At 47.7% G+C, this 22,267-nt stretch overlaps 1 protein-coding gene across 5 annotated transcripts; it reads left to right on the forward strand.

Annotated features, from left to right (window-relative positions):
- Nucleotides 1–6,193: 6,193 nt before the first annotated feature.
- On the forward strand, nt 6,194–21,963 carry THNSL2 (threonine synthase like 2). 5 transcript variants are annotated; one of them, XM_042981943.1, is made up of 9 exons: nt 6,194–6,302; nt 7,964–8,196; nt 9,711–9,905; nt 10,313–10,465; nt 14,238–14,468; nt 17,637–17,785; nt 17,888–18,013; nt 20,200–20,351; nt 20,751–21,963. In XM_042981943.1, exons 2-9 carry the CDS (start codon nt 7,974–7,976, stop codon nt 20,974–20,976), a joined length of 1,455 nt encoding a protein of 484 aa, XP_042837877.1. In that variant the 5' UTR covers nt 6,194–6,302; nt 7,964–7,973; the 3' UTR covers nt 20,977–21,963. The 5 variants fall into 5 exon arrangements, with proteins under 5 accessions (XP_042837877.1, XP_042837880.1, XP_042837879.1 ...); XM_042981942.1 differs by lacking the exon at nt 6,194–6,302 and adding an exon at nt 6,400–6,586; XM_007082325.3 differs by lacking the exon at nt 6,194–6,302 and adding an exon at nt 6,425–6,482.
- Nucleotides 21,964–22,267: the final 304 nt, after the last annotated feature.

Raw genomic sequence — 22,267 nt, forward strand, 5'->3', positions numbered from 1 at the left:
GAGATAGAGGGTGAGAGGGAATCTCAAGCAGACTCCCATGCTGTCGGTGCAGACCGCAAAGTGGGGTGAGATCATGACCTGAGCCGATACGGAGACTGAGATGCCTAACTGACTGAGCCACCCAGGCGTCCCCAATTATAGAATTTCATATCAGTCTCCAATCAACTTTTGCAGGCTGGCCTTTACTAAAGGAGTAACCAATGACATTTAGGTGGCTGACAATTCAAGCAAACCTTTTATTTTCTAGCATTTTCTTCATTCATCCAATAAGCATGTACTTAGTGTGGCTGGTGATTGTTCTAGGTGCCAGGGAGAGAGTGGTAGATACAACAAATAAGGTCTGTGTCCTCGAAGAGCTTCTATTAGAATAGAGAGAGGAGAAAACAGCCAAGAAGCACATAAATCTGATGCAGTAAGTGCTACGAAGACAATGGAACAGGGCGATATGATGGTGACGGGGGGGGGGGGTGAGCTCTGAGGGTGCTCGGAGGCCATTCTGAAGTTACAAACAGTATCTGCCATCTCACTCCTAGAAAAGAGAGGTGGCTGTCACACCTACCCAAACTGGCAAGTATTAAGAGCTTGAGTGGGTGGTGCTGGGCCCAGGGTCCAGGTCAGAGAAATCTCTTGGGCCATGTGGGTTCAGAACCAAATTCTAATAGTGATGAGAACTACTGAGGATTAATGAGTCATCTCAATGGGCAGATGTGCCAACGGCCTATGAAACGCCTAGTTTCAGGGCTCCTCTGCTGTGATGCCAACCCCATGGCATGTGCAGTAACATCGGGTTCTTGCCATGTCCTCCCCTGGGGGTTGGGGGTGTGGGAACTAGTGCTAAGATGCTGCTCTGGCTGCTTTTTCCAGGGAACGATCAACTGTTTCTCTGATCCAGAAAACCCCATGTCTCCCGTCAGGAGATATACCTAAAGTGTGGCAGGCCAGCCTGTGAGCTTCCAGGCAGGGTGACGTCTCAGACCCTTCGCGGTTTCCGACTTAACACCAGGCTAACGAACAAATGAGTCCCAGGGGCACTAGTTGGGTCTATTCCTTATAAAAGCTGTCCTGGAAACTGTCCCAGAGCTTTTAGCTTGTATCTCACTGGCCCGAACTTGGCCACTGGGTCACCCCTAAAGGCAGAGAAGTTTGAGGCACACGTGACGTTTCTAACTGCACATCTTGCCACATCAGAGGAGTAGGTGAAAGTGGGTGTTGGTCAAGCATCTCGCGGTGGTCTGTCCCAGGATGTTTGTAAGGTAGCTCTTACACCGCTATCTTTCCCAGACTTTCAGAATTTCTCATCAATGGAAAACATCTTTTCCAAGTCCCAAGCAACTTAGAGTGGTGGCGAGATGAAAGGGAAATTGGATGCTGAATTGGGGGTGAATCCCGGACGTGCTGCTGTCTCATCGCGTGCCCTTAGGCAGGCCACAATCTTGCTGAGTCTCAGCTCCTGAAAATTGGAAATGACGTGGTGACTGGGTGGGTAAATGGGCTAACACATGTGAAGATTCTTAGGAAACGTGAGTCCAGCTGAGAGAGCGGAGGAGCAAAGGGCAGGTCCAGCACCTGTCGGCAGCATGGAACCAGGTCCCCTCCCAGAACAAAGCAACAAGAGTCTGCTCCCGTGACGTGACGTATCCAAGTCCACGTATGGCGGGCACAAGACCTCCCATCCTGACAGCCAACGATACCCATGACTGCGGAACTGTACAAGCAATTTACAATTATTACCACTCTGAGAAAATATGCAGAACACACAGGGTCAGTGTGGGCAATGGTCTCGAAATAATGGAACATGAATCCGGGCTTTTACTTAATTCTGCTTCAGTGGAGATCATTGGGTACGCATGATTTCCTATTTGCATGAACAAAAGTACCTTTGAACTTGGCACAGATGCTTTCATGCACACAGAGCAATGCTCAGCACGGGCCAGGGGGAGGGAAAAGACACGACCGAGAAACCAGCATCCAGTCCTTATAACAAACATCTCTTATAAATGCACACTCTGCTCAGATGGTAAGAAAGTACCACCTGAAGTGACATTAACTGCAGAACTATTTGTACCCTTTTCAGCATTTTCTGCAGGTTTCTCAAAAGTTATGGAGTAAGACCAGATATCAGAGTGGTAAAAGGTATCTCTGACCTGCATTAATTATGCCCCATTGACTGCTATTCTAAGTAAATTAGCAATGGAAGACTATATTTAGAAGAGCAGAAAAGAGTGCATACTAACTACACAGAGGAAACTTCCAGCATCGGAAAAGGCTTGCTTGTTCTTTTCTGAGTTTTTAGAAAGGATTTCTAAAGTTGTTTGCTGATGGATTAGATTATGTCTGGATCAAAACTCTGATTGTTTTGTACTCCCAGTGGGAACAGCGTGCCCCTTCTCAGGGCTCAGTCTGCCCTGTCAGGCCATCAAAGCTTTTCTCTCTGGACAGCTCTTTTGGATAACTTGCCCTGACTCCTAGCCAATTAGTGTTTATGGTTTTTTGCATTTTTTTAATTATGATATAATTCACATAGCATTAAAATCACCCTTTTGGGGCGCCTGGGTGGCTGAGTTGGTTGAGCGTTCGACTCTTGAGTTTGGCTCAGGTCACGATCTCACAGTTTGTGAGATTAGTTCCCTTGACCGTGGAGCCTGCTTGGAATTCTCTCTCTCCCTCTCTCCGGTCCCTTCCCCGGCTTACACATGTGCTCCCTCTCTCTCAAAATAAATACATAAACTTTAAAAAACATCACCCTTTAAAGTGTACAATTCAGTATTTTGAGTATATTACAAATTTGTGCAACCATCACCACTGTCTAAATCCAGAACACTTAAATTATTCCCTAAAAACACCCTGTCCTCATTAGCAGTCACTCCTTATTTTCCTTTCATCCAGCTCCTTGAAACCACTACTCTCCTTTCTGTGTCTATGGATTTTCCTATTCTGGACATCTCATATAAAGAGAACCATACAAGATTTGGACTTGTGTGTCTGTCTTTCACTTAGCATAATGTTGTCAAGGTTCATCCGTGTCATAGCATGTTCATCCATGCTATAGTATCTCTTTTTGTGCTGAATAATATTCCATTGTATGGATATACCACATTTTGTTTATCCATTCATCAGATGATGAACATTTGGGTTGTTTCCATTTGGGGATTATTATGAATAATGCTGCCATGAACATTTGTGTTCAAGATGTTGTCTGAAGATATGTTCTCAATTCTCTTGGGCATGCACCTAAGAATGGAATGGGTCATCAAGTAACTCTTTTAACATTTTGAGGAGTGCCAAACTGTTTTCCAAAGTGGCTAGACAGTTTACATTCCCACCAGCAATGGGTCTCGGTGTGTGTATGAGGATTCCAATTATTCCACATCTTCACCAACACAATTTCTCCGACGCAAGCCACCCTAGTAGGTGCGAAGTGGCATCTCATTCTAGTTTTGATGTGCATTTTCCTAATTACTAATGGTATCTTTTTATGTGCTTGGCCATTTGTAGATCTAAGTCCTTTGCCCATTTTTAAATTAGATTGTCTTTTTATTATTGAGTTGTAGGGGCTTCTTATATATTCTGGAGACTCAACTCTTAGCAGATTTGTGATTTGCAAACATGTTCTCTTATTCTGTAGGTTGCTTTTTCACTTGCTTTTAATAGTGTCTTCTGATGCACAAAAGGTTAGCCCAATTTGTCTGTTTTGTTGTTGCATTTGATGTTGGTCTCATATCTAAGAAGCCTTTGCCTAATCCAAGGTCTCATGAGGATTTATAGCATAGTTTTCTTCTAAGAGTTTTACCATTTTAGTTCTTACATTTACGTCTTCTGTCCATTTTGATGTAAATTTTGCATGCGGTGTGAGATAGGGGTCCAAATTCACCCACTTGCATGTAGATGTCTAGTTATCCCATCATCATTTATTTAGAGATTATTCTTTCCCCACTGAAAAGTCTTGGCACTCTTGTTAAAAATCAGTTGGCCATATGTGTATGGGTTTATTTCTGGACTACCAATGCTATTCCGTGGATCTGTATGTCTATTCTCATGTCAGCACCACACTGTCCTGACTACCACAGTTTTACCAGGTTTTCAACTCAGGAAGTATAAGTCTTCTGCCTTTGTAATTCCTTTTCAAGACTGTTTTGATTATTCTGAGTCCCTTGCATTTCCATATAAATTTTAGGATCCACTTGTCCATTTCTGAAAGAAAGGTAGTTGGAATGATACTCGTCAGTTTTCTCTTGATAATTTGAGACTTTATTTGAAACTCTTAGTTACAGAGTCAGGAACTCAGAAGAATGAGGGTGATTCAGAGCACTTGAGCTTAAATATCACCCCCTCTCCTCAAACAACTATTGCACACATTATGTAAAACAATTCTCAATTTAGGAGGTCAAAATGCTCAGAGATACCAGGCATGTGTCTCTGAATGCCATCTTTTCTCCTCTTTGCCTTGCTGCCTTGCCTCACCAGAACTCCAGAAAAAGCCTGAGTGCTCGCCTGTGCTCTGCACAAATGGCTGGCAGGCCTCTGGCAGGTCACTTGCTCCTCCAGCTTCCTGTGTGTTCTCTAATCTTTACGGAGGGCTCTGGCCCCTAGCTCCTACATCCCACTGCATGGAGACCACGGTAAATCTGCTGTGCTCACAGTCTTGTAGAAGCTTCCCTTAGAGGACTTTGTAGGGACACATGGAAGAAAATAGCACTGCAGGGGCCCTGGGGCTCTGCTTTGAAAATCATTGGCTTCAAGGCCACAAATGGCTACGCACTCAAATCTGTAAGGTCAGAAAGCAAAATAAATAAATAAGAACAATTTTTCATCTCATAAAAACTAAACGGTGGTCTAGTGCAAACGTCTCCGAGAACGCCACATTCCTACTATTCCTGCTTAGAATTCAGAATTCTGTTCTCCTCATAGTCCACACAGAAGTTTTTATTCTCTGTAGCTGCATTGTTCTGAATGTCCTGGGCCAGGAATTCCTAACAAATTAGACCTCTTCTTCCCTGAGCAAAAGGCTTCTCTCCTTTCTGAGGGAGTCAGACGATTTATAGAAGAGCTTCTGGCCTCCCCTTCTGCTTACAGAATGATGAAGAAGTCTTGCAGGCCTCTGGGAGTCTGGCCTGGTGGCAGAACTCTGTGGAAGCTACTTTTGTCCTTGTGGAGTTTTTGAAACTCCATCCTGGTTGGTCACGAGCATTGTAACAAACACAGCTGTGTCTTAGGGCCTCTTTGCCAGGTGCCTCAGTTTTCCTGGCCTTTGTATACCTGATATAAGGGATGGATACCCTTGGGGGTTTTGCCTGGCCTGTATCCTTCTCTGGGAATGGCTCCCTGGCATATATGTGAACTCCATGACCACCGTCCATTAGCTGAACAGGGGCTAGTCAGACTCTCTCCTTCTGGAATCTGAGACCCATCCAGACTAGAGTTGGCCAATGGCAGGTACGTGGACTCGTGTAGATATGTCAAATGAGCACGTGTGGGCCAAAGTTTGGAGAGAGGTAACTTGAGTAACCAGAGACCACAGGGTTAGGAGAACGTCATAGATAGGAGGAAGAAAGGAGGAGGGCAGCCATCCAAGTCCACTGTCCCCATGAGTCCCAGCTGGGCCTGCTACACTGACCAGGCCCAGCCCAGAGGCACAGACTAAATCTTAGCTGACATCTGTGCAGCTCGGCAAACTTTGCCTCCAATGTGGCTTGGGACCCAGAAGCACGAATATGAATCCAGGGGCATTTGCCATATCTGGAGGACAGTTTTTCAAGTGTCTTGCTTCTTTTTTAAAAAAAATTCTTTGGGGAGGCACTTCACTCTAGACTAGATCTGTACTTGCTAAAAAGTGTTTTCTGACAAATAACAGTCGAGCTAAAACAATGCCATGTGTCCGTGTGGATTCCGAATTCCTAATGTGCTAGCCCCAGTCTCAGGAACAAGGAGTTTGTCCAGTCGTCTGATTTTGCAGGTGAGAAGCATAAAGCCCAAAGAAGATAAGGGCTTCTTCTTTCCATCTTGTTCTGTCTTCTAATCTGAAAAAATAAGGTTCCAGGGCTGCGATGAAGATTAAGAGACTGAATGTAAGTGATTAGCGAGGTGCCTTAAAAACATGCCAAGTGAGCTGCTCCCTCACTGCCGTGCCCTTTGGCGCCCTCCTCCCCCTCTTCCCGCGCCGCTTTCTTCCGCGCTCGTCCTCACTCCCCCGCGGCCCTTCTCACTCGCCCGCAGAAGCCTGAGGCCTGCGGCCAAGTCCAGCGCGCAAGGCCGAGCCCCGGCCCCGCCGCCCGCCAGCCGCCGCCGCCCGCGTCCTGGACCCGGTAACCGTCCCCCCGACACACACACCCGGCCCAAGCCAGCCGATTCCGGGCCGGGATCCGGGGTGGCGCCGCTCGCTCGCCGCGGTGACCAACCCCCGCCCCAGCGGCCGAACCTCCCCCCTCCCAGGCCGGATCTCCTCCCCGCGTCGGCTTCTGGCGAATCGAGGCGCCCTCCCCGCGGTAATCGGTAGCGGTCTGTCTGCGCTTTTGAACTTCTCTCGGTTTCGCTCAACCCTGACTTCCGCGTGGCTGTGTCGGCCTCCCTGCCCCCTTCCGTAGTCTAGGTGGGGCACTGTGCTCAGATTTGGAGGACCTGGGAGGGTCGAGGGTTTCCGAGGCTTGGAGCCTTCCGTAGGGGCTCTGCGGTACTCGGACACTGAGAAGTGTTTTCAGAGGCTGGGAGCGTGCCTTATCCTGCAGACCTTATCAAAACCTCCTTCCCTGACCCACGGCCTGGATAGCCGAAGACTGGTGCCCTGTGACCTTAGACAGGCAGGGGCCTACCTTGAGCTTGCTGGAGCCTCCACCCTGAGGGGCCCAGTCTGGGCTCGGAGGGCAGAGACTCAGCTGCTGGGGTCCAAGTCCCGGCCCTGCCCCGCCCTTTATCAGAAAATTTCTTCGCCTCGCTGGGCCCTTCCTGAACTGTTTCCTGGCCTTGGGGCTTTAAAACCAGACCTCCTGAATTCACTGTCATGGTCCAGAGAAAGGTATTCAGAGCTCAAGCTCAGCTCCTCAACATGGCACTGGGCTCCTGAGAAACTAACTTATGTGACATTGTAACCAGAGTTAGCCCTTGGGTGCCCTTGGGCACTCCCCCTGGCCACAACCCCAGTCAGAGTCCTGAACCCACCCAGGGCCAGTCAGCCTTAGCTAGACAGTATTAAGGGTAGCTTGTCAGCACTTCTAACTATTCCAGGGTTAGGCTGAGAAGTAGGGCACTGGTTTTCAATTAGCTTGACCAAATCCTTCTAGTTTATCTACCACTGAGGGGTTTCCTGGGACAGGGGACTTCCGGTTTTAAAACTGGGAAGGTCGTGGGCAAAGTGGGATAAGTTGGTTCCTGTATTCTTAACCCTGGCTGCACGATAGACTCACCCAAGGAGTTCTCATATAGGGGTTCTAATTTGATGGATTCAGGGAGGGTCCCAGATAGGAATATTTTTTTTATAGCTCCCAAGTTGATCCCAACAAACTACCAGAGTGAGGAACCACTAGGTTATGGACAACAATGCTGTAAAACCATTGAAGGTGGCTATTTTTTGAACAGAAGTGGACCCAGACATTTCTCAAAATGGTGGTCCTCTCCTTATCAAGAGGGCTATCAAAATGGCAGTTGCTTTATTATTGCTATTATCTTTCCCCAGTTCCCTTATTCCTCAACAGTGAGGACCCACAAGGCTTCTCCTTCCCTCGAATGCCTCAGTATCCCCTTTCCCAAGGTCAGCGAATTTGCCTCATTTGGATTGGAGAGGCCATGATGTGGACAGTTCCGGATGAAGCTGGCATGAGACTCAACAGGGCTCCAGTCTCTCAGTCTGGGATGCCTACCCCAAATGAGTCGTGGTCTAGGGGCTAGCCGAGGGTGCTGTGTATGCTTCAGCTTCTCTCTGTGGGGTACTGAGCTTGGAGAGCAGGTGCCTCTGGGACTTTTCCCTCTGCAGGCCACCAGGGATGCGGTACATCAGCACTCGGGGAATGGCCCCCCGGGTCGACTTTGAGGGAGCCCTCTTCTCTGGCTATGCTCCTGATGGGGGTCTCTTCATGCCTGAGGAGCTCCCCCAGCTGAGCATAGAGACCCTGCGTCAGTGGAGTACGCTGTCCTACCCTGGCCTGGTAAAGGAGCTGTGCACCCTCTTCATCGGCCCTGAGCTTATTCCAAGAGATGTCTTAAATGGTGAGCACCCCCCAGCCTCCCTACTCTCCCACCTAACTCCCCAGCCAAGCCAGCTCCCCCACAGAGCTGCAAATCCATCACTTAACTCCTAGGAGGTTTCTAGTCCTATTTCCCAAACTTCGGATTTTTTTTCCAGATTCTGGAATCCCAGAAATGGAAATCTCCCTGAAGAGTTCATCCATTCCATTCCACCTTCCATCTCCAATAAAATGAATGCCCCGTGGCATCTGCAGAGAATTTTTCCCTTTCATTTATTGTTCAAAACCCTTTTCAAGACTAGACATTTCACCAACATCCTGAGATGCTTGAATAGTGGGATGCTTCCTGCCTGTATGTAAAGTGCTTAGACCCTCAGATTGCTGTTTTATTGCCTTGAATGGTAATTTTAGAAGGGACTTTGAGAGTATCCTGGACCAGCTCCTCTCAAAACTGGAATATACCCATGGGTTGCCCTAAGGATCCTGTTAAAATGCAGATTCTGATTCAGTAGGTCTGGGGTAGGCCCAAGAATTCTGCATTCCTACCAAGTGTCCAGAAAATACTAGTGTTGCTGGTCCATGGGTCAAACATGTGATATAATCACAATATAATGGTGAGAGCTTGGGGCTGGGAAGAAGAGGGCCACTCAAAATGTGGTCTCATGGCAGTGATGGCATTGCCTGGGCACTTAATCAGAATTCTCAGACTTCTTCAGGCCTATTGAACCAGAATCTGCATTTAAAGATCCCAGGTGATTGGTTTGCTAATGAAAAGTTTGAGAAGCATTACCTAAGATGGCCTGCCTTAGGTAGGATTATATGTAAACCATCCCAAGGTTCCGGTATCACAGATGTGAGATTTAGTATAGGAAAAACAAATAAAGAACAACCTCTCTTTAGAAAGGAATATTATGGGGTGCCTGGGTGGCTCAGTCGGTTAAACTTCTGACATCAGCTCAGGGGCATGATCTCCCGGTTCATAGGTTCGAGCCCCATGTTGGGCTCTGTGCTGATGGGAGCCTGCTTCCGATTCTGTGTCTCCCTCTCTCTCTGCCCCTCCTCCGCTTGCCCTCTGTCCCTCTTTGTCTCTCAAAAATGAATAAACGTCAAAAAAAATTTTTTTTTAAGGAAGGAACATTAGAAAAGATGAGACATGGATTTGTTTGTTGCACAATTGTTTAATCAAACTTCTGTTGGCATTCACACACACACACACACACACACACACACACAGAAGAAATCCAAACAATGAAGTTTACACAATAAAAAATGGAAGTCTGATAGTGTCATTTCTCTTCTCTGGGGCGCATCACTATGAGGAATCTATGGACGGTGTGGTTCATGTCTTTTCAGACTTCTTTCTCAGATTATGCAATTATATTCATATACAGTATCATTTGGGGTAAACATGTTTTGCCCTCTCATCTGGTAGCAGGAGATAGGAACTTCAAATTCAAAAGTGTAAAGAGACAAGAGAGAGAACCTGTAGAAGAGATAATGCCCTTCTTCCACCATCCAACCCCTCTCCCCTCACAGGTCTGATCGACCAAGCCTTCAGCAGATTCCGCCACAGAGAAGTGGTCCATCTGTCCAGGTTGAGGAATGGGCTGAACGTGTTGGAGCTGTGGCATGGCGTCACATATGCATTTAAGGACCTGTCCCTGTGCTGTACAGCACAGTTCCTGCAATACTTCCTGGAGAAGAAGGAGAAGCACGTCACTGTGGTCGTAGGTGAGCCCCTTGGGGGCCCTGACTTGCCCGCATCCATCCACAGGATGCCCGTCATTGATGTCTCTCAAGGAGGGTGTGTTACTGGTTCTTCTAGGGCAGGGTTTATAACCTTTTCTTGTGCCATTGGCCCCTTTGACAGTCTGAGGGAGGCTATGGAGACTTCACAGAATAATTTTTTTAAGTACACAAAATATGTAAGATTATATGGTACCAAGTACACAGGTGCCCTGATTTCTATCCCTGGATCTCTAGGAGGTTAATGGACCCCAGATTAAGTACTAGGTTCCTACTCTTCAGGTATTTGAAATAGACATTTTCTCACATGGCAGCCATGCTTTAGGGGCCACGTCTTTCCTTTTCTGTCTCCCCTGTTCTAAAGAAGAGGGTTATTTTTGCTTCCTATCCAGGAACGTCTGGGGACACAGGGAGTGCTGCCATTGAGAGTGTTCAGGGGGCAAAGAACATGGACATCATCGTTCTGCTGCCCAAGGGCCACTGCACGAAGATTCAAGAGCTCCAGATGACAACAGTGTTGAGGGAGAACGTCCATGTGTTTGGAGGTGAGTGCTGGGATGGGAAAGCGTGGCCCTGCCTCATGGGGGGGTCTGTTTGGGGAGATGAGCTGGAATAAAATGGTCAGTTGATTGGTCGATCATCCTTCCTCCTGCCTTTTCTCTGTCCTTTCCTTCCTTCAACCATTATGAGGTTGGTATATGCCTTGGCTTAGCTCTGGGCAAGCTCTTGGCAACACGGTTTCATAAGCTGTTGGAGGTGACGAGTGCACAGACCAATACTGTCAGTACAACCTAAGAAGTGTAGGCTGAAAACCATAATCCAAAGATTGCCACCTTTATGCAGGTTCAACCTCCTGGTGCCTTATATACAGGCAGCCACCAGACCCATTCGCCTGAGCCAAGTGACTTGGGTTTTGTTCCAGGACACGGGAAGTTTAGAGGGCACAAACAAATGTTAAATAATTATTTCTTAAATGTTTATTTATTTTTGAGTGCGAGAGCGTGAGTGAGCAGGGGAGGGCAGAGAGAGAAGGAGAGAGAATCCCAAGCAGAGAAAGAAAGAGAGAGAGGGAGAGAGAATGCCAAGTAGGCTATGCACTCAGTGCAGAGCCTGATGTGGGACTCAAACCCGTGAACCATGAGAACCTGATCTGAGCCGAAACCAAGAGTCAGACGCTTAACCGGCTGAGCCACCCAGGCACCCCAGCAGGTCTAAGTATTTAAAATAGGAAATCAGTTAGTGGTACCCATTGCTAGAGACACCATTTCCTGAGCCACATCAGGAATTTGGGCATTTTGTATTTGCAGAAACACAAAAAACTATCTCCTTTAATGTCAGGACATCTATTTTTTAGAAATCGAGACTGTGGAAGGGTGGGGTGAGCTTGAGTGGAGCCGAACACTTTTATTTCCACTTCTCACACCTAGCTAGACCCCAGGTAGCCCCAAAGTAGGGGCGGGGATATGAGCAGTAGGGGTCTTGGTGAGGTTTTGTACACTGTATACACCGTGGCCTTGGGGAAGCTGTCCCAGTGGTCTGGTCTCATTTGGTCACTCACCCGGCAGGAGAGCAAATGTGGTGGCAGAAGACAGTCCTCCTACAACTCTCCTGGTCTCCTGGTATGATCCCATAGAGCATGTTTGCATAGGACACGGGCTTTGTCAAGGAGCAAAGCGTACTGCAAAGAAACCTTCCCCATGGGAGTAGCATGAATAGCCTTTGTCCATTTGTTCAGAAGTAAGCAAAAAGCCCCTTCTACTCTTTCCTTTAACAAGCACATTCACATCCCAGTGAAAGGTTCTGGGTTTAGCTAATGCAGGTGTTGGCAAAATCTTACACATTAGCCTTGGTGGTTGGCCGTATTTGGCGCGTTTTTCTGCACTCATTGCAAAATTTTGATGTGTGATATTTGGGCTCCTGAGGGTCTCTGTTATACCCTAAGCACTGAAATTGCTAGTGATGGGTCCAGGGCTGTCTTTGCCTAGAATCAAAGCAGAGAGTAACCTTTTGTATTTCTGTCTGCCACCTACTCCCTTCTTGCCTTGAACCAGATTTTGGAAGACTTTTATCTAAAGGCATGGGGGTTGGGGAGCCTGGGTGGCTCGGTTGGTTGAGTGTCCGACTCTCGATTCTGGCTCAGGTCATGATCTCACCATCATAGTCTCATGGTTGTAAGATCGAGATCCATGTCAGGCTCTGTGCTTGGCAGGGAGCCTGATTAAGGTTCTCTCTCTCCCTCTCCCTCTGCCCCTCCCCTGCTCTCTCTTTCTCTCTCTCTCTCTGTCTCAAAAAAGAAAAATAAATTTTAAAAAACGACACGTATGTAAGCTTGGTTCCTGACGATGGGGTGGAGAATGGTGCCCATTTGTAAAATAATGGTAGAAATGTCAATGGTATTGAGTGCAAATCTGTCATAAATGTATTATTGCTGGAGCTCAAGGGGGCATTTCTGTCGTGCACATGCTCTGAGCTTCAAGAAAATAAGGCAGCAGACTTTAGAGAAATTAATTTTTATTTCTAAATAGCACCATTCAGGTTGTTCCTTTCCTTTCTGGAGTCTTCTGATTTGGTTTCTCGGAGGATGTGTGTTAGTTCCAGAGCTAACAGTGGGTACGTATTTTCCCTTAGACCAGTGAGCTCAGGGAGTAGGGATGGACCACCTGGATTGTTGTGAGTTGGACACTGATGTTTTATAAAGTCATTAATTTCCAGGGCACCTGGATGGTTCAGTCGGTTAAGCCTCCGACTTCAGCTCAGGTCATGATCTCGAGGTACATGAGTTTGAGCCCCTCATAGGGCTCTCCTCTGTCAGCACAGATCCTCTTTCCCTCTCTGCCTCTCCCTGGCTTGTGCTCTGTTTCTCTCTCTCAAAAATAAATAAAACATTAAAGAAAATAAAGTCTTTAATTTCCGTATATATTTCATACTTGGTTTTTTTTAAAGAGAATCTCTTTTTTTAAGTTTATTTATTTGAAAGAGAGAGAGAGCATAAGTGGGGGTGGGGAGGGGCTGAGGGAGAGGGAGAGGGAGAGAATCCCAAGAAATCTGCTTGCTGTCAGAGCAGAGCCCAGCGTGGGGCTCGATCCCAGCACCCTGGAATCATGACCTGAGGCAAAATCAAGATTTGGATGCTTAACCAACTGAGCCACCCAGGTGCCCCTATACTTGGTTCCTCTTAAGCAGAGAGTAATCAGCAAGTGCTAGGTACACATTATTTGGGATGTTTGGGGCCAGATGTAACAGAATATCTAACTCAGACCAGCTTGAACAAGAATATTTTCCAGCTTACGTAACTGGAAGTCTAGAGGTGGGCTGGGCTCCTGAATAGTTGATTCAGTGACTCAACAGTCCCTCAACAGGGACCCAGATTCTCTGTATTTTCTGCTCTGCCTTCCCCAGTCCTAGGGCTCCTTCCCCCTTGTGTATATGGTGCTTACTTAATGTAGCCAAGTCTCTCTTCCTGTGGGTCTGTCTTAAGAGCAGTGAATTTTTTCTGGAACTCCAGCACACATCCCCTGGTGCATGGATCTAGAGTCAGCCCCCTAGCCTCATTGCTGCTACTCAGTGCGAAGGGTGGGATGAATAACAACCTCAGTGCCTACTCTGGCACTTCCCACGGTAAATCCCAAGTTTGGATCCAGAGGAGAAATAGACCCAGGTTTCAGATAAGAGATCCATATTGGCTTGATTGCTAGCTGGGCTGGATTGAGGAATGCAACTTGGACTAGTAGCCAACTCACCCATAAATTTAATGAGCAATTCATCCATAAATTAAATGGGGTACACACCCAGCTCATGGAGGAAAGGTCCATGCCAGCTTCCCTACCACGTAGGAGCAGGGAATAGAATGCCTCTCTGTGATCTGAGAGAAGAAGGGCAGACCGTATGGCAACAGTGACTCTTTACCCCCACCCGCTGGTAGAGGACCGTGGAGTGAAGAAAGGATCAGCCTCTTGCCACCTCACGACCTCATAAACCATCTCTCCTTGTTCCTAAAGAGCGGGGAAGGTGGGCACGGATTACAAAGAGGAGTCATTTTCCCAATATCCCAGAAGGCTGACATTATATGTCTAACTTATATAGTGGTAGAAATGTTGGAAATCTGACCACAAGAACACGAGACATGGTTTCTTTCCTTGAGTTGCTTAATTTTGCGTCTAAGAAGCCAGGCCAAGACATGGGAGAGCAGAAACCGAAGGTCCAGTGAAGGTCCCGACAGGATGGGCCCAGTGTGGGAGGGCCTTGTTGCAGGCAAGTGCTGACCACCTGGGGGTTCTTCATGCTCCTGAGAGCCACCCTCCACTCTCTCCCTGACAGTGGAGGGCAACAGCGATGAGCTCGATGAGCCGATCAAAGCTGTGTTTGCTGATGTGGCTTTCGTCAAGAAGCACAACCTGATGAGCCTGAATTCAATCAACTGGTCCCGGGTCCTCGTGCAAATGGCCCACCACTTCTTCGCTTATTTCCAGTGCGTGCCATCCTTAGACATGGACCCCCTGCCCCGCGTGGAGGTGGTTGTACCGACAGGGGCTGCAGGTAACCTTGCAGGTAAGGAGACCCCTGGGCAGAAATGGGCTTTCCAGAAAAATGCCTGTGGCCCTAGTCCTTCCCGCCACCCCCTCGGCTGCAACTATGAGGAGGAAGATTGAGTCCTCGCTCTGGCTCTGAAGGTGACAGGCAAGCCCTCAGCAAACTTCCCCCTAATTCCCCTCCCCGAGAGGACATCCCGGCCTCTTGCTGCAGGAGGGAAAGATGGGCTCACCCCGCTCAGGAGAATGTGGGAAGATGAGATCAAAGTTCACCTCTGTGCTGGCCTGGCAGCTCCCTCTTCCAGAGATATGGACTTTGCTCCCAGCCTCGGCCAGCTGCCTACAGTGAGGGCACCTGGCACACCGTGTTCCCACTCCTAGAATCACTCCCCAGAGACCGTGTGAGATGGAAAGAAGGCTGGACTTGGGGTTCTGGCCCCAGCTGCGTGGCCACGGGGCCGTCCCTTAGACTCAGCCGCTCCGCTACAAAAGCAACATCGGATAGCTTATCATATCTCTCAGGACTACTGCGAAGTGCACATGAGTCTTCACGTGTGTGGGTGAACTTTGTAAGGGTGAAGGGCTGTACCGCTGCGTGGCATTAAAATCGTCTTCCGGAATAATGATAAACATTTATCCAGCACTTACTACCTAGCAGGCTCCGCTCTCAGTGCTTCTCATGTATCAACTCATTTAATCCTCACGTGAGCCTCTGAGGAGGACAGTCCTGTTATCTCCACTGTATAATGAGGCAGTGGAGGCACGGAGGGCTCGGCCAGCTTGCCCCTGCTTACACGCTGGTCAGCGGCAGAGCCAGAAGTGCCGTCCAGGCAGGCTGGCTCCAGAGGCGGCGTCCTCATGAGCTTGCCAGGCTGCCTTCTAACGGGCACTACCGTCTCTGATGGTTCGGTCGGTGGCATCGCTTCCGATGGGCACCAAGCATGGCTTACGTGACACCATGAAAGCGTCTTAGTGGTCGGGAGTCTTCCTGACTTCTTCCACTCACACGGGGATGGGAAGAACGGGGAGCTGGCAGTCAGGCAAGGATCGGTCAGCTGCCGTGACCACCCACGGGGTAAAGCCCACCGTGCTCCCCATGTGCATCCCCCTCCAGTGAGTGATGCCACCTGCACGTGCCCCAGTGCCTACCACAGTAGCTCCTACCTACCTCTGCTTCATCGGGAACCAGCTGTTTCAGCTTAAGCCCCTGGGTCCTACTGAGGGTCCACGTCTCCTCTGCCGTACACGGATATCATGACGTTCACGTGCAGATCCAGTGAAACAGAATGTGAACATGCTTTCGCAAAGTTCAGGGTGACGTTGGGGTGGGGTGGTGATCCCTAACTCCTCTTGACGACCTGCCAGAGATAGGCCACCCCTGGAAGTATGTCGTTACCTTTTTGGGCTCTCCCTCTCTCAGGGTGAGGGATTCCTTATTTGTTCCGTGCAAACAGGAACTGCAGCCAGGGTGGCCCGAGGGCGCCGCTCCGTCCTCCCAAGGGGCCTCTCCAGGAGGTGCCGTCTGGAGGCGCTGCTTCCAGGAGGCTGATTTCGGGGGGCAAGACCATGTGCTCTGGACTTAGACCTCTTTCCAATCCTTGCTGTGCCACTCGGCAGGCTTGGGGTGGGTCATTTCTACTTCCCAGAACCTCCATTTTCTCTTCTGCAAATAGTAGTGAGCATTTAGGGGCACCTGGGTGGCTCAGTCAGTTAAGCACCTGACTTGGGCTCAGGTCATGATCTCACAGTTCATGAGTTCGAGTCCCGAGTTGCGCTCTGTGCTGACAGCTCAGAACCTGGAGCCTACTTTGGATTCTGTTTCTCCCTCTCTGCCTCTCTGTCTCTCAAAAATAAAGAAACATTTAAAAAATGGGAAAAAAAAAACCCAATTCATCCATTTAGAGTATACAGATCAATAGTTTTTAGTATATGTGCAGATTTGTGCAACCACCCCCAGTCAACTTCAGAATATTTTCATCACCTTGGAAAGAAACCCTATTCCCATTAGCAGCTACTCTGCATTTCCCCCTCATTTCCCCAACTCAACCACTGATCTCTTTTGTCTCTATCAATTTGCCTATTGTGAACATTTTACATATAATAGAATCATACGATATGTGACCTTTTGTGTCCAGCTTCTTTCACTTGGTATGTTTTCAAGTTTCATCGATAGTATAGCACATATCAGTACTCCATTCCTTTTTCTGACTGAATAACATTCCATTGTGTGCATGTACCACATTTTGTTTGTCCATTTATCAGTTAATGTTGATGTCTGGAATGTTTCCATTTTGAAACTGTTATGAATGATGCTGCTATAAACATTGGTGTGTAAGTTTTTGTGTGGACCTATATTTATTTCTCTTGAGTATATACACCTAGGAGTGGAATTGCTGGGTCATATGGTAACTCTGTGCTTAACTTTTTTGAGGAACCGTCAGATTTTCCAAAGCAGCTGCACCGTTTTATATCCCCACCAGCAATGTATGAGGGTTTCATTTCTCCACCAATACTTTGATTCTAGCCATCCTAATGGGTGTGAAACAGTATGTCATTATGATTTGGGGTTGTGTTTTCCTGATGACTGATGATACTGAATTTCTTTTATGTTCTCATTGGCCATTTGTATAGCTTCTGGAGAAATGTTTGTCTAAGTCCTTTGCCCATTTTTGTTTTTTTTAATTTAAAAAAAATTTTAAGGTTTATTTATTTTTGAGAGAGAGACAGAGTGCGAATTGGGGGAGGGGGCAGAGAGAGAGGGAGACACAGAATCCGAAGCAGGCTCCAGGCTCCAAGCTGTCGGCACAGAGCCCGATGCAGGGCTCAAACCCACAAACTGTGAGATCATGACCTGAGCCAAAGTTGGACGCTTAACCGATGCAAACGCCCTGACATTTGCCTATTTTTAAATTGGGCTATTTGTGTTTTTATTGTTGAGTCAGAAGAGTTATTTACATATTCTGTATGCAAGTCCTTTATTAGATATATGATTTGCAAATATTTTTTTTTCTCATTCTGCGGGCTGCCTTTTTGTTTTCTTGAGAGTGTCCTTTGAAGCACAAATCTTCCAAAGCATAAAAGTTTCTCAATTTTGGTGGAGTCCGGTTTATCTGAATTTCATTTTATTTCTTGTACTTTGGGCGCCATCTCTGAGAAAACTTTTGTTCTTCTCTTCACTTGTCTTAAGCGGGGTGCATTGCTCAGAAGATGGGCCTGCCTATCCGCCTTGTCGTGGCAGTGAACCGCAATGACATCATCCACAGGACTGTCCAGCAGGGCGACTTCTCTCTTTCTGAGGCTGTTGAACAGACCTTGGCATCAGCAATGGACATTCAGGTGGGACCTGTGGGAAAGTGTGCAGGTCTGGCCCAGCTATTGATTGGTTGGGAATGGACAAGGACTGACATCAGTGTGGCCCCTGGCACCCTGCCTTTCCAGGTGCCCTACAACATGGAGAGAATCTTCTGGCTGCTCTCTGGCTCCAACAGTCAGGTGACAAGAGCCCTCATGGAGCAGTTTGAAAGGACCCAAAGCGTGAGCCTACCCAAGGAACTGCATAGCAAGGTCAGTCACGGAGAAAACAAAGGGTGTAACCACGAAACCCAGTGTAGGCTTGAAAATCTGTCTAAGGCAAGAGGACACCTGTTTCTTGAGCACCTGCTATGAGCCTGGCCTTTTTGCAGTCTCTTTACAGGGACTAATTTGTTGAATGAAGAGAGGCAGCAGAGAGCATTGGTTCAAATCAGACAGGGGTTGGCTCTAAGCCAGCTGTGAAACCTTGGGCCAGTTTCTTAAACTCATCTATAAAGTAGGGCTAATGAGAATGACTGTCACAGCATTGTTGAAGATTTAAGTCAATTAATGCCCATGAGACACGTTGTATACTGCCTGGAAATATAGGGCTTAATACATTCGCTGTTAATTGTTTTAATTCATTATTGTCGATTTTCAGTAGTAGCAACAATTGGAAGCCACTTTGCCCATCCAGTATGAACAAAGGCCTGTTGAGCTTTTTTTTTTTTTTTTAAGGAAAAGGAGAAATTTTATTTCTTCAGAGTGGTAGGAATCTGGTTGGGAAGGATTGCTTTTATTTTAATGTAGCCTAGTGATGGTCCACTTATTTTACGTAAGAGAAAGGATTTCATATGTTGACATTGCCTTTAATTTTCTCTATCACATCCCACCAAGTCATCCAGACCGTGTGTATATCCAGTGACCAGGTCCTCACTGGCTCACATCAGCTCTAATCATTACAAAGTTCTTTATGTTGAGCCGGAATCTCCTTCCGACTTGTGCACTGGGGAGCAGTCCGATTCCCATACTTGAAGAGAATCTTTGTTTCTCTGCTGCGTCTTCCCGGTCCCTTTGGCTGTCCCTTCCGTGACCTAATTTTGCATAGTCAAAGTCGGTCTTAAAGGGTTGTTCCCAGAACTGGCTACAGTTCTCTGGGTTTAGGCACCCACGCAGACCAGAGTGGAATTTCAGTCTTTCTTGTGCTGCAACTTGTCGTCGTTTGCACTGCCATAGCAAAGTACCAGAGACCGGGTGGCTTATAAACAACAGACATTTATCTCTCACGGTTCCGGATGCCAGAAGTCTGAGACCACGGTGCCAGCACGGTTGGGTTCTGACGAGAGCAGCTTTCGTAGAAGTGGCGGACCGCCAGGGTCTTGTCGTATCCTCACATGATGGCGAGACATTTAGCTAGCTCTCCGGCCTCTTCTTATAAAGGCACTCATTCCACTCATGAAGGCTTCACCCTCATGACCTCGTTACCTCCCAAAGTCCCACCTTCAAACACCATAACGTTGGGATTAAGTTTTTAACATATGAACTTGGGGGGAGGGAGGACGTAAACATTCTGACCATAATACAACCAAAGGTCAACTTACTTGGTTAACAGTTCGTGTTGATATCCCCAGTCCTTCTCCTCATGTAAATGAGGTGCTCCATGGAAAGACACCAGATCCCACACTTCTTCATTCTCTCCCTGGCTGTACACGTACAAAACATCGCATCTGCTGGAACAGCATTCATTCATTCATTCATTCATTCAACATATCTGCTGTAATCCAGGAACTGTGCTAGATACTGGAAGTACAAAGATAAAGAAAATACTTTCTCTGTCTTCTGTGAACCCTAATGGGACAGGTAGCTGTACAAATGATTTATAACACCCTATGGCGGCAGTCAAGTATATGCAAGGTGTTTGGCACCTCAATAGCATGCAGTAAATTTTCAGAGAATGATCAGATCAACCGTCCACACTGAGGGGACAGTGAGAAGGGAGTCTTCTGCTGTCTGTGGGTGGAAGGGGAAGGCTTCCTGGAGGAGGTGCTACCTGAGCTGGGTGGGAACTGACTGGAAGATGTTTCTTACACCCACAGGACAGGGATGCACCAAAGACAAGGCACCAGGAATGTTTGATTACCCTTAACCTTCTGTGTTTTGTCGGTTTGTTGAATAAGAGTATATACTAATTTGCTGATTCATGAGCTAATCCTTACTAAATTCACTGACTTGAAACTCGAACGGTCCTTCCCCCAAGCTGAGCGAATCAACTTAAAACTGGGAAGCCTGGGGAACCAGCTTTTTCTCTGAGCTGAAGCTGAGCTACTTAGTCTGAAGACTTCATCTGAATCTCTCGTGTTGCCTGGCTATGTTTTGTAGTGAGATTTTGCTCGCTTTCCCTGGGTTACCCCCAAACCTGATTCCCACCCGCCCCCTCCTCTGACCCTGGGCCCCGTCAGCTTTCAGGGGCAGTGACGTCTGAGTCAGTGTCGGATGAGGCCATCACCCAGACCATGGCTCGCTGTTGGGAAGAGAACAAGTACTTGCTGTGCCCTCACTCGGCCGTGGCCGTGAGTTACCATTACCAACAGACAGAGCAACAGCCGCCCAGGTATAGGCCATGGGCTCCTGGGTCACTGGGGTACTCTGGTTTTCAGGGGCCCTTCTTTCCCCCAAGCAGAGGAGATGGGAGTCCGAACAAATGGCTGTACTGAGCATGACCGGCGCTGTGTAGAACAGTGCCCCGAGAACAGGGATCCCAGAGGAGGGTGTGTGATGTATTCTGGGGACAGCCACTGTGACAGGTGGTGGTTGAGCTGGGCCTCCAACAAAGAAGAGCAGTTTCCCTAGCAGTGTCATTGCAGAGATAAGTTCAAGGTACCAAGCGCCTGTCTCTTTCTCTTTCTTTCTCCCCTGTTCCTCCTTCTCCTCCCTCCTCCCCTTCTCCTTCCCTTATCTGTCCCTCTCTTCTCCCACCCGCCCTCCTGTTCCCACCTGCTCCATGCCATAGCCTTCCCCGGTGTTGTCTGGCCCCCGCCTCTGCAGCCAAGTTCCCAGAAGCTGTCCTGGCTGCCGGGCTGACCCCAGAGACCCCTGCGGAGATCCTAGCCCTGGAGAGCAAGGGGACACGCTGCACCCCGATGCGGAAGGGTGACGACTGGAAGCTGATGCTTCGGAACACCATTGAGGACATAAGCTGCCAGCAGAGGGATCACTTCCTGAATGCTCTGGAGTAGCCAGGCTGGATTTGACTTCCTTCAGGCTCCAGACCGCAGGGAGGCATGCCCTCTAAACTGCTTTGCACACCTTCTCGTTAAGAGTTGGTGTAGTTGGTTCTCAGGAGGTTGCTCAGCATGGTCTGGGGACCAGCTGGCTTTGCTGTGTTCTGGAGCCGCTCTGTGTCCTCATCGTGGTGGTGGTGTGCCTGCTTACTGGAGATGCTGGCTGGGGATGTGTGTGTGTGACGGGGCGTTCCGGATGGTGCAGGAGCGTCACTGCTGCGGCATGCCTGCTAACCGTGCCATGGTTCTCAAAGTGTGGCCCTTGGGTCTCCTCAAAATGCACACTGCCGGTCCCTACCCCCTACCTTCTCAGGCAGATCTCTTGGGGGGTGGGGGGTGGGGAAGGGACGTCTGCAGTTCTTACAAATTCCCTGAGTAAGTCCTCTGTGCACTCCAATTTGGGAAGCCCGAGCTGGGGAGTTTAGGTTGATACGTAATTTCTTATTTATCCATTTTGAGGTGTACTTTCTTTTCACGAGGGCATGCTTTATTGCTTCTACTGTTATCACGATCTAGCCCTGCCCTGTCGGACTCAGTAGCCGCCAGCCATATGGTCTCTGAGCACTTGAAATGTGACTAGTATGGCTAACACACTGAATTTTTCATTTTTTAAAATTTTAATTGATTTACATTTAAATGTCTTGACTTCTTACATTACTTGATTCAGTTATTTAAAAAATTTTTAAGTGTGGTTAGAAAAATGCAAGTATGTGAATCAGCTTTTTCAGCTGTCAATTTTATGAAGTCTAAATACAGGTAAGTATGTCCAATGAAAATTTAGCGTTCTAATTGAGAAAGACCGTAAGTGCAAAATATATATTGGATTTCAAAGACGTCAAACGAAAAAATCAGAAGTACCTCGGGAATAATTTTACACTGACCACATGTTGAAAGGATAATATTTTGATGTATTGGGTTAAATAAAATAGATCGTCAAAATTAGTTCCATCTGTTTCTTTTCCTTTTACTAGGATGTTTAAAGTGATATATATGGCTCGCCTTTGTGGCTCACATTGCATTTCCATGGACAGAAGTGATCTAGAACCTAACCTTGAACACGCTACACAGATAGTTGCAGGTTTAGTTGTATTACTGGGTTCACATCCTGTCTGAATCGAGGAGGGTGAAATGAGACCAACACAAACATGTGAAAGTCAACACAAGCCTTCTGCCCTGGATGTGATGGCAGGGGGCGGGGGGGGGGTGCAGGCTTTGGAAGGCAGGTGAGGCAGGCACATCATGGAGG

The sequence above is a fragment of the Panthera tigris genome, chromosome A3 (assembly GCF_018350195.1).
Source record: "Panthera tigris isolate Pti1 chromosome A3, P.tigris_Pti1_mat1.1, whole genome shotgun sequence".
NCBI classification, from domain to species: Eukaryota; Metazoa; Chordata; class Mammalia; order Carnivora; family Felidae; genus Panthera; species Panthera tigris.

Excerpts from the sequence above, each read along its gene's own strand:
- THNSL2 (XM_042981943.1), top strand. The coding sequence starts at position 7,974 with ATGCGGTACATCAGCACTCGGGGAATGGCCCCCCGGGTCGACTTTGAG. Across the intron at positions 10,466-14,237 it reads GAACGTCCATGTGTTTGGAG|TGGAGGGCAACAGCGATGAG; the intron begins GTGAGTGCTGGG and ends TCTCCCTGACAG. Across the intron at positions 20,352-20,750 it reads ACAGAGCAACAGCCGCCCAG|CCTTCCCCGGTGTTGTCTGG; the intron begins GTATAGGCCATG and ends TCCATGCCATAG.